This window comes from Haliotis cracherodii, unplaced genomic scaffold, assembly GCF_022045235.1.
Source record: "Haliotis cracherodii isolate W230 unplaced genomic scaffold, xgHalCrac1.p SCAF_16, whole genome shotgun sequence".
Taxonomy (NCBI): Eukaryota; Metazoa; Mollusca; class Gastropoda; order Lepetellida; family Haliotidae; genus Haliotis; species Haliotis cracherodii.
Genome location: NW_027266271.1, coordinates 22,887,997 through 22,900,091, shown reverse-complemented (window position 1 = coordinate 22,900,091; position 12,095 = coordinate 22,887,997). Strand labels below are relative to the sequence as shown.

The 12,095-nt window shown below is 45.9% G+C and overlaps 1 protein-coding gene across 1 annotated transcript; it reads right to left on the bottom strand.

Moving 5' to 3' along the window:
* Positions 1-1,490: 1,490 nt before the first annotated feature.
* On the bottom strand, positions 1,491-10,299 carry LOC139463942 (uncharacterized). Its single transcript, XM_071245406.1, has 5 exons — positions 10,162-10,299; positions 8,101-8,181; positions 7,306-7,407; positions 5,846-5,972; positions 1,491-1,739 (listed from the first exon to the last, which is right to left on the bottom strand). Exons 1-5 carry the CDS (start codon positions 10,201-10,203, stop codon positions 1,654-1,656), a joined length of 438 nt encoding a protein of 145 aa, XP_071101507.1. The 5' UTR covers positions 10,204-10,299; the 3' UTR covers positions 1,491-1,653.
* Positions 10,300-12,095: the final 1,796 nt, after the last annotated feature.

Sequence of the window (12,095 nt, the reverse complement as noted above, 5' to 3'; positions counted from 1 at the left end):
CACTCACTCCAAGAAAATACAGTGAGTGTTCCTTTTCAGTATGTTTGTCTAAATTTAGGACAGCTGATCCTTAAAACGAGAAAAACTATTTGACAATAAAAGTATTATGGTTACCAGTTTCAATGATTGTGAATGCAATTTTCATTCTGAAAAATATATATGCAGAAATGTTTGAAAATTGTTATTACCGACCAAAGACAAACTTGGAGTGTACTACAGTCAAGTCCCGTTAATCCGACATGGCTGGTTGCATATGATCATGTCGGATTAACGAGTATGTCGGATAAACGAAATTAAGTAGTATCAACATTCGTGATCGAAAATCGGACATTTACACGATAGATAACGATACAAACACGTAATAAAAAAAATGAAAAATGAAATATTCATATTGTTATGTTACAATGTTAGTGGAATAAGCTTTCTGATCATGCAACCTCTAAAGCTCAACACAAAAAAACTGTTATGGACTGTATGACTATTCAAAATACTTTAAAAGCATAGTCTGGAATGGAAGTTGCCAGTTTGAAACTGGTACTGCAAAGCCTAAGAAAGCTGCTTTCTGAACGAGACTTGACTGTAGTTGGATGAAACAGTCACAACAGATGTAAAATGAACGTAACAGACATGAACAAATAATTTTCTCATTAGATAACTACTGGAAGTATTTGAATGATAGCCATTTAGGCTGACAAAGGTAGGTATTACTTGAGTACTAATATAGTGTGGGAGACAGTTTGGTGTAACATGGCTTTGAACAGTATTTTAGTTACATCATGGTGTGTTATCTTGATGTGGGTGGAAATTCCAGAGTGATGTGGGTCTTCGATGTTACTACTCTAGTGAAACCCACAAGAATGGTCATGGTGCTGACAAAACAAGAAACAATCGGGGCGAATCTTGGATTCAAACTCATGATCATAGGTTTCTGGTGCACCTTTCTGTCCAAAATATTTAGATTTGCCTATTTCTGTGCATTCAGAACACAACAGTGATGAGAAATATATGCCTTGGACTTTTTATATTAAATTAAAATTTATTTTCGCACGCACTGCTTCCACATGGCATGTCAGAGTCGAATATAAATTCAAAATATTTCGGGCGGTGGTAAATAAGGTATGCATATGAAAATTTAAAAAAAATGGACATTATAGGTTATGATGCAATACGCTATATGATATAAACTACCCAAAAGAACACCTGATACTTTCATTTTACTTAATGTGATGACAAACTTCTTTTGAGTAGTATATATGAAATTTATCTTAAAGAGCAGTAAGGCATCTAAGGGATTGACTAGAAATGCAACCAAACTATCTTTGATTATAACCAAGCTGTCAAAGACACAGCAGTCATGTCCCTTGGGAGTTTCAGGATCCGATAATCAGAGGGAACCCTAGATTCCCCTTGATTATGATCCTTTGTTTCTGAACACACTGCCTGTGTCTGATGGGTTTCACCACAGTGTGAAATGTAAAGCTAACACACCATGAAAAAAAAGGCTGTTTAAATTGCGTTAAACACAATTCTCTCAGTCAGACAGTCAGAAATGACTATATTACAATTCAGTTCCACACCGCATATCTTGTTACAGTATTGTCATAGTGTTCATTACTGAGTTTCTGTGTAAAGGGATGTAGTGATCTTCTTCAGTTAAGAGTGGGCATGGACAACTTCGGCATTGGGTGCTATGCTGCCTTGGAGACCAATGCTGGAGAGATCGTTCAAGTTCATATGCCCTGAAAATAATAGAATGATTTGGTTACATTTACTTTTCCATCACAAGTCTATCCCCATATTCATAATAAACACTTACAATCAGAACTATTACTCCCTCTAAGCATCTTTTGCAACCCACTACCCATCTCCATCTCCATTACCCATCTCCCTCTCTACTACACATCTCCACAAAGCATCTCCATCTCCATCTCCACTACCCATCTCCATCTCCATCACCCATCTCCATCTCCATCACCCATCTCCATCTCCACTACCCATCTCCATCTCCACTACCCATCTCCATCTCCATCACCATCTCCATCTCCACTACCCATCTCCATCTCCATCACCCATCTCCATCTCCATCACCCATCTCCATCTCCACTACCCATCTCCATCTCCATCACCCATCTCCATCTCCATCACCCATCTCCATCTCCACTACCCATCTCCATCTCCATCACCCATCTCCATCACCCATCTCCATCTCCACTACCCATCTCCATCTCCACTACCCATCTCCATCTCCATCACCCATCTCCATCACCCATCTCTATCTCCACTACCCATCTCCATCTCCACTACCCATCTCCATCTCCATCACCCATCTCCATCTCCACTACCCATCTCCATCTCCACTACCCATCTCCATCTCCACTAAACATCTCCATCTCCATCACCCATCTCCCTCTCCACTACACATGTCCACTAAACATCTCCATCTCCACCACCCATCTCCATCTCTACTAAACATCTCCATCTCCACCACCCATCTCCCTCTCCACTACCCATGTCAATCTCCACTACACATGTCCATCTCCACCACCCATCTCCCTCTCCACTACACATGTCCATCTCCACTACCCATCTCCCTCTCCACTACCCATGTCCATCTCCACTACACATGTCCATCTCCACCACCCATCTCCCTCTCCACTACACATGTCCATCTCCACTACCCATGTCCATCTCCACTAAACATCTCCATCTCCACCACCCATCTCCATCTCTACTAAACATCTCCATCTCCACCACCCATCTCCCTCTCCACTACCCATGTCAATCTCCACTACACATGTCCATCTCCACCACCCATCTCCCTCTCCACTACCCATGTCCATCTCCACTACACATGTCCATCTCCACTACCCATCTCCCTCTCCACCACACATGTCCATCTCCACTACACATGTCCCTCTCCACTACCCATGTCCATCTCCACTACACATGTCCATCTCCACTACCCATGTCCATCTCCACTACACATGTCCATCTCCACCACCAATCTCCCTCTCCACTACACATGTCCATCTCCACCACCCATCTCCCTCTCCACTACACATGTCCACTAAACATCTCCATCTCCACCACCCATCTCCATCTCCAATAAACATCTCCAATTCCACTACCCATATCCCTCTCCACTGCCGATCTCCAGTACCCATCTCCACTAAACATCTCCATCTCCACTACCCATCTCCCTCTCCACTTCCCATCTCCCTCTCCACTACCCATCTCTATCTCCACTACTCATCTCCATCCCCACTACCAATATCCCTCTCCACTACCCATCTCCTCTAAACATCTCCATTTCCACTTCCCATCTCCCTCTCCACTTCCCATCTCCCTCTCCACTACCCATCTCCTCTAAACATCTCCATCTCCACTACCCATCTCCCTCTCCACTTCCCATCTCCCTCTCCACTACCCATCTCTATCTCCACTACTCATCTCCATCCCCACTACCAATATCCCTCTCCACTACCCATCTCCTCTAAACATCTCCATTTCCACTTCCCATCTCCCTCTCCACTTCCCATCTCCCTCTCCACTACCCATCTCCTCTAAACATCTCCATTTCCACTTCCCATCTCCCTCTCCACTTCCCATCTCCCTCTCCACTACCCATGTCCATCTCCACTTCCCGTCTCTATCTCCACTACCCATCTCCATCTCCACTTCCCATCTTCCTCTCCACCACCCATCTCTATCTCCATCATCCATCTCCATCTCCACTTCCCATCTCCCTCTCCACTACCCATCTCTATCTCCACTACTCATCTCCATCCCCACTACCAATATCCCTCTCCACTACATATCTCCCTCTCCACTAAACATCTCCATCTCCACTTCCCATCTCCCTCTCCACTTCCCATCTCCCTCTCCACTACCCATCTCCTCTAAACATCTCCATTTCCACTTCCCATCTCCCTCTCCACTTCCCATCTCCCTCTCCACTACCCATGTCCATCTCCACTTCCCGTCTCTATCTCCACTACCCATCTCCATCTCCACTTCCCATCTTCCTCTCCACCACCCATCTCTATCTCCACTACCCATCTACCTCTCCACTTCCCATCTCCCTCTCCACTTCCCATCTCCCTCTCCACTACCCATCTGCATCTCCACTACCCATCTCCATCTCCACTACCCATCTCCCTCTCCACTACCCATCTCTATCTCCACTACCCATCTACCTCTCCACTTCCCATCTACCTCTCCACTTCCCATCTCCACTAAACATCTCCATCTTCAGTACCCATCTCCACTAAACATCTACCTCTCCACTTCCCATCTCCCTCTCCAATACCAATCTCCACAAAATATCTCCATTTCCACTACCCATCACCATCTCCATCACCATCTCCATCACCATCTCCATTTCCACTACCCATCACCATCTCCATCACCATCTCCATCACCCATCTCCCTCTCCTCTACCCATCTCTATCTCCATCACCCATCTCCATCTCCACTACCCATCTCTATCTCCAGTACCCATCTCCACTACCCATCTCCCTCTCCACTACCCATCTCCATCTCCACTACCCATCTCCCTCTCCACTACCCATCTCCATCTCCACTACCCATCTCCCTCTCCACTACCCATCTCCATCTCCATCACCCATCTCCATCTCCACTACCCATCTCTATCTCCAGTACCCATCTCCACTACCCATCTACCTCTCCACCTCCCATCTCCCTCTCCACTACCCATCTCCATTTCCACTACCCATCACCATCTCCATCGCCATCTCCATCACCCATCTCCCTCTCCACTAAACATCTCCCTCTCCACTACCATCTCTCTCTCTCCACTACCCATCTCCCTCTCCACTACCCATCTCCATTTCCACTACCCATCACCATCTCCATCTCCATCTCCATCACCCATCTCCATCTCCACTACCCATCTCCCTCTCCACTACCCATCTACCTCTCCACCTCCCATCTCCCTCTCCACTACCCATCTCCATTTCCACTACCCATCACCATCTCCATCGCCATCTCCATCACCCATCTCCATCTCTATCTCAACTACCCATCTCTATCTCCACTATCCATCTCTCTCTCTCTCTCTCTCTCTCTCTCTCTCTCTCTCTCTCTCTCTCTCTCTCCACTACCGATCTCCCTCTCCACTACCCATCTCCATCTCCACTACCCATCTCCCTCTCCACTTAACATTTCCATCTCCACAACCCATCTGCATCTCCACTACCCATCTCCACAACCCTTCTCCATCTCCACTACCCATCTCCACTAAACATCTCTATCTTCAGTACCCATCTCCATCTCCACTACCCATCCTCCTCTCCACTAAACATCTCCATCTCCACTACCCATCTCCCTCTCCACTACCGATCTCCACTTAACATCTCCATCTCCACTTCCCATCTCCCTTTCCACTACCCATCACCATCTCCACTACCCATCTCCATCTCCAGTACCCATCTCCACTAAACATCTCTGTCTCCACTACCCATCTCCACTAAACATCTCCATCTCCACAACCCATCTCATCTCCACTAACCATCCCGCTCCACTACCCATCACCATCTCCACTACCCATCCCGCTCCACTACCCATCACCATCTCCACTACCCATCTCCATCTCCACTACCCACCCTGCTCCACTACCCATCCCGCTCCACTACCCATCTCCACTACCCATTCCGCTCCACTACCCATCTCCATCTCCACTACCCATCTCCACTACCCATCCCGCTCCACTATCAATCCCGCTCCACTACCCACCCCGCTCCACTACCCATCCTTTACCCCTCAGGTTCTTGTAGCAATGCCTGTAATTCCATAATAGTCTCAAGCTGAAGTCTTGCGTTCTCACCTCGGTGGATCAGGAAGCTGTCTCTATGAATGCAATGTCCCACAACGGCGAAGGCCATGTGGTCGAAGTTGATGCGGTTGATCCTCGTCATATCAAAGCCGTTCCCAATTGCTGCTACAAATGTGTTCTGTTGAATACAAGCATAATGAAACATTAATGTTTTCGTCTTACTCATGGGTCCCGAGCAAGCTGTAAATGATCGCCTAGAACGTTAATACCTTATGGTTGGTTGGATGGTTGGTTTGTTGTTAACGCCGCAATCAGCAACATTCCAGCGATATGACGGCGGTCTGTAAATAATCAAATCTGGACCACACAATCCAGTGATTGATATCATGAGCATCGATCCGCGCAATTGGGATCGATGACGTGCATCAACCAAGTCAGCGACCCTGAACACCCGATCCCGTTAGTCGCCTTTTACGACAAATATAGTCACCTAATGGATGGGTTTGTTTGTTTGTTGATTAACGTCGCACTCAGCAATATTCCAGCTATATGACGGCCTTATGAATGGGTACGGGTGGACAAATCATCTACGGCGCCGTAAGAGTTGCGTCCTTTAGTCGTTCCAGAATCTTATGACCGTTGGTTCGAGTCCATATTCTGCCTGATTTATGCTTTTTGGTTTATCTGCTTCTTTCGGTGCTTGTGGGTTTCACCAAAGTGGTAAACGTCTCAGACGCACAACCTTTGGGCGTTCCTCACAAACATAAGGGATTGTTAACACAACGTAGATCGCTTAAGTACAAAGTTTATTTTCAGATCTGCCATACGAAGGCCAGTGGTTTCGCGAACTTTGACCGACCACTAAAATGACTAACAAGAAGTCGACATCAGCCAATTAGAAAGCTTCCGTTTCAGACTACGCTTGAAAATTATGTTGACACAGTTCTCGATTAAAAATTTGAAAACTGCACAAACGAACATTCCGGAATATGTCGAATATACGGTTTAGATTGAATGGCAGTTCTTCCCACGTACTGTGCAACGACTTTTTCGTTCAAATGTTTCTCCCATGAAAGGAGAGATAGGCGATTATTTTGACGGAATCAGTCGTACGGGCCGTAACTGTCGTTCTGAATACGTTTTCGAGGTTGCGTGATTAGAAAACACATTCCGACTGTCACTTTCATGATCTGGTAAGTGACGATCTGATTGGTTGGATGAAAGGTCATTCTGACGTAACCCGTAATGGGATGTCCTCAAATCTTTGTTTAGCGATAGCGAGAACTAAGATCTGGTTTTAATGAGATTGGTACAGGACGCCTGGCGGGCCGATTGACTAGTGTTTGATCTTACAAGAGGGTAACTGGGCGCGACAGAGGTCCAAATGTACAGTTGTCATACGGGTGCGATACAGGTGCGACACAGGTCCAATGTACACTTGAGGTGTGATACAGATGCACGTGTGATGCAGATGCGCGTGCGATACACGCCACACCATGAAAGTCACTTACCTCTGTGTGTCTAAAGCCGCCTGGCGAGAGTCCGACCGAGATCTCGTTTTGGGTCAGATGCCAGAAGTAACACCCATCCGGCATCACCAGTACAAGGAAATTCTACAACATATAGTATCATTCAAGTGATCAGGGTCTATATTGTGTCTATCGTCTGTATCATGAGTCGAAGTCGTCTGTATCATGAGTCGAAGTCGCCTGTAGAATGAGTCGAAGTCGTCCGCATCATGAGTCGAAGTCGTCCGCATCATGAGTCGAAGTCGCCTGTAGCACGAGTCGAAGTCGTCCGCATCATGAGTCGAAGTCGCCTGTAGCATGAGTCGAAGTCGTCCGCATCATGAGTCGAAGTCGCCTGTAGCATGAGTCGAAGTCGTCCGCATCATGAGTCGAAGTCGTCTGTAGCATGAGTCGAAGTCGTCTGTAGCATGGGTCGAAGTCGCCTGTAGCATGAGTCGAAGTCGTCCGCATCATGAGTCGATGTCGCCCGTAGCATGAGTCGAAGTCGCCTGTAGCTTGAGTCGAAGTCGACTGTAGCATGAGTCGACCGATGCAGTTGTCAAATTGTAATTTTAATACGACCCATTGAATACAGCACGAATGATGATTATATATATATTATCAACAATAGGGGCGGGGGCAATTGGTAAGGACGTTTGAGTCATTGCCAAAGCAATGTTGGTGATGATCTTAATACTGACTTTGTAACTTGTAAAACCCTTCAGGCTGTGAATGTCCAAGGGAATATATACACGTAAAACAGACCCTGTGCAAATCAGATCGTAACATTATACTGACATGTCCAAGGTCTTCATAGAACAGCCCATTCCTGTAGTCAATGATTCTTGTTTGGGTGCTGGAGTCCGACTCGGCCGCCACCTGTCGGACAGAGAAACTGGGTATGTATACCTTTTTCTTTTTTGTTTGTTGATTAACGCCGCACTCATCAATATTCCAGCGATATGACGGCGGTCTGTAAATAATCGGGTCTGGACCGGACAGTCCAGTGATTGACATCATGAGCATCGATCTACGCAACTGGGATACGACATGCATCAACCAAGTCAGCGAGCCTCACCACCCGATCCCGTCTTACGAAAAGCGGGGGCACGGGTGGCCCTGTCGTCTAAGGCGCCGCGATTCGCTGTGCAGAGTTATGTCCCTTGGGCACGCCAGAAACCTATGATTGTGGGTTCGAGTCCCGACTCGCCCCGACTATGTTTCTAGGTTTGTCAGCACCATACCCGTGTTCGTGGGTTTCACCGATGTGGTAAACGTCTGAGACCTGCATCACTTCGGGCTTTCATCCACATTACGCTGACACGCCGTGACATAACTGGAATACTGTTCAAAGCGGCGTTAAACCAAATACTCACTCACTTCTGGACAACGCACAATCATATAAAACCCACTGGTAACCGAGTTTACCTACATATATAATTAAACAATATTTTTAGTTGCAGCGATTCTCAAACAGACTAGTCTAAAAAAAAGGCTGCAGCATACCCGTGCTCGTGGGTTTCACCGAAGTGGTAAACGTCTGAGACCTGCATCACTTCGGGCTTTCCTCCCACATTAAGCAGACACGCCGTGATATAACTGGAATACTGTTAAAAGCGGCGTTAAACAAAACTCACTCACTCACACACTCACTCACTCACTCACTCACTCTTACGAAAAGCATTGTCGCCTCTTTCACGGGTGCGAAACACACAAAAATATGAAACAAAAGGTAATGGCTAAGGGTTGGTTTGTTTTGTTTGTTTGTTGTTTAGCACCACCCTCAGCAATATTCTAGCTGTATGACGGCGGTCTGTAAAAAATCGAGTCTAGACTAGGCAATCCAGTGATTGATATCATGAGCATCGATCCACGCATTTGGTATCGATAACATGCATCAACCAAGTCAGCGAGCCTGACCACCCGATCCCGTTAGTCGCCTCTCACGGCAAGCATGGGTTGCTGAAGACCTATTCTACCCCGGATCTTCACGGATCGTTATGGGTTGTCGATGTAGTTGATACGAGTATCACAGTCGTCTTTGGACCTTAAGTTTGCAGGGTTTCAGGGACTGTTTTCAGCCTTGTAATGGTTTGATAACGTTTGTAAGTTTTTGGTCAAATCCAGTTATACTTTCTTTTGCCCGGCTGTTTAGTTCCTAGCAGAGACGACGAGGACTGATATTTTCAGCCGCAGTGAACAATGTTCCAGCTATAACACGACAGCCTGTAAATATTTGAGTCTAGTCTAAAAACAGTTGGGGTTGACAGCATGAGCAACGCTGCCTGTGCACGATAAGTAACCATGGCCCCGTTTCACAAAGCGATCGTAGCGCTACGACTGTCTATACTTTAACATAACAGTCGTAGCGCTACGATCACTTCGTGAAACGGGACCTAGGTCGCCATTGTAACCATCCGATCCTTATCAGCTCTGACGCCAAGCATGGAGCAATGGGAACTATGGACAGGAAAAACAGAATTTCAAATACATGTAAAACATTTAATTGTTTCAACTACCTGTGAAGATCCGGGATAGAATAGGTCTTCAGCAACCCATGCTTGCCCTAAAAGGCGACTATGCTTGTCGTAAGTGGCGAGTAACGGGATCGGGTGGTCAGGCTCGTTGACTTGGTTGATGCATGTCATCGTCATGCGTAGATCGATGCGCATAATGTCAATCACTGGATTGTCTTTTCCAAACTTGATTATTTACAGACCGCCGCCATATAGCTGGAATTTTGCTGAGTGCAGTGTTAAACAATAAATAAACAAACAAACAAGCTTGTTTCAACAGTATCTCATCACGTGTAGGACACACACGGGAATCGGGAATGATAGACCACCAAATAATACTTACATACATTAACGCCAGGACAAGACATGCAGGTACACGAACCATGGTGGATGATGGCTTCAGATAAACCTTGGCTGTCGAGGAGTCTAATGACGCGTTTATGTAGGGCTGGTAGTCTAATTCTGGTGAATCAACATTATTATCAGTGAAACAGTACTACCGATAACACTGCGCTTCAAAAGTTATCTTGACAAATTACATACTTTGACTCTAGTACATTTAAGTTCGCGGCTGCCGTCACTGAGGTCAGAGGCTGCCACACCTAGATACTAGCTAGATAGTATCTATTTTACAACAAAATACCTGCTGTTGTCATGACCCACCCTAACTTGTGTATCTTGTTAGAAGACCCTATGCCCGAATGTACAAGCCATTTTGGGCGAACCCCGTCCCCCCTGTCCTGTCATTGTCTTCGAATCCCCTTCTACCAAACTGTCATGGTGTTTGGAGATCAACGCTCCTAACGTGCCACCCCCAACCCACCACCACCCCACCTACCACCCCACCTACCACCCCACCCACTTGTAAAAGGTGACTATGCTTGTCGTAAGAGGCAACTAACGGGATCGGGTGGTCAGGCTCGCTGACTTGGTTGATACGTAACATCGTATCCAAAATGCGTAGATCGATGCTCATGATGTCAATCACTGGAATGTGTGGTGGTTCAGACTCAATCGTTCACGGCGTTAAACAACAGATTTAACGTTTATGGTGTTTGGAGACACTATCTCTCCAATCTCATTAAAATCAAATCTTAGTTTTCGCTTCCGCTAAGCAAAGATCTCATTTACCTGAAGCGAGAACTAAGATCTGATTTAAATGAGATTACACTCTCTCGGGCAGAGTGGCGGTGGGGTAGCCTAGTAGTTAAAGTGTTCGCTCGTCACGCCGAAGACCCGGGTTCAATTCCTCACATGGGTACAATGTGTGAAGGCCATTTCTGGTGTTCCCACACCCTGATATTGCCGGAATATTGATTAAAAACGGCGTAAAACAATACTCACTCTCTCGGACACGTTGCTGTTTGAGTAGATCATTTTCTAGAACATGTCATCCGTGTTTTTGGGTGATGCTCTCCCTAAACGACATTTTGTGCCCGAGGCAAGGGATTTAACTGACTCAAAAAGTGGACTTGCCTCTGGCAAATGAAACGATATATGCTGGTCGTAAGAGGAGACTTAATGGATCCGGTGGTCAGGCTTGGCGACTTGGTTTACTACATGTCATCGGTCCCCGAAGGAGTGAGTATTTGTTTGTTTGTTGGTATGTTGTTTAACGCCGCACTCAGCAATATTCCAGCTATATGATGGCGGTCTGAAAATAATCGAGTCTGGACTATATCAATAACTGGGATGTCTGGTCCAGGTTATTACAAACAGCCAGCATATATGATACTGCTGGGTGCGGCGTTAAACAAACATACAAACATAACAGATACTTACGACAGTGGTATGAACTGATGATATCTGGCTGGGGAACAAGAATACTCAAAAGCTGTTAGTTAGATAATTTTCCATTGGAGTGTGTGTTGCCAGCGTTGCTCTGGTCACGGATCTAAATGGTTCAGTAATTGATGCAGGCCTTCGCTCCTAATGATGAACTGGGGAGGCGGAAGTTGTCATTTATTCGTATAAATACACAAGGTCGGACTTTACAGAACTATAAGCACTGTTCACATGACACAGAACACAGTGAATCGCCGACAACCGTGTGTTTTACAGCAGACAGCTCTCATTAGTCGGTCTGAATGTCGGAAACTGAAACTGAAAATCAGATACGTGTTTTGCAATTTGAAATTCAACAAAATACGTTCACTCGTTTAAAAGGGGTTAAGACTTTATAAAGTCAGTTAACACATTTGCCGCGGGAAGATGGGTTCAGATGGTGCAGGACATGTTTGAAAAATGAAAAGTTATTGTATTTCTGTGACATTTAGA

Excerpts from the sequence above, each read along its gene's own strand:
- LOC139463942 (XM_071245406.1), bottom strand. The coding sequence starts at position 10,203 with ATGGTTCGTGTACCTGCATGTCTTGTCCTGGCGTTAATGTAT. Across the intron at positions 7,408-8,100 it reads TCTATGAAGACCTTGGACAT|AATTTCCTTGTACTGGTGAT; the intron begins GTCAGTATAATG and ends TATATGTTGTAG. Across the intron at positions 1,740-5,845 it reads CAGCTTCCTGATCCACCGAG|GGCATATGAACTTGAACGAT; the intron begins GTGAGAACGCAA and ends TATTATTTTCAG.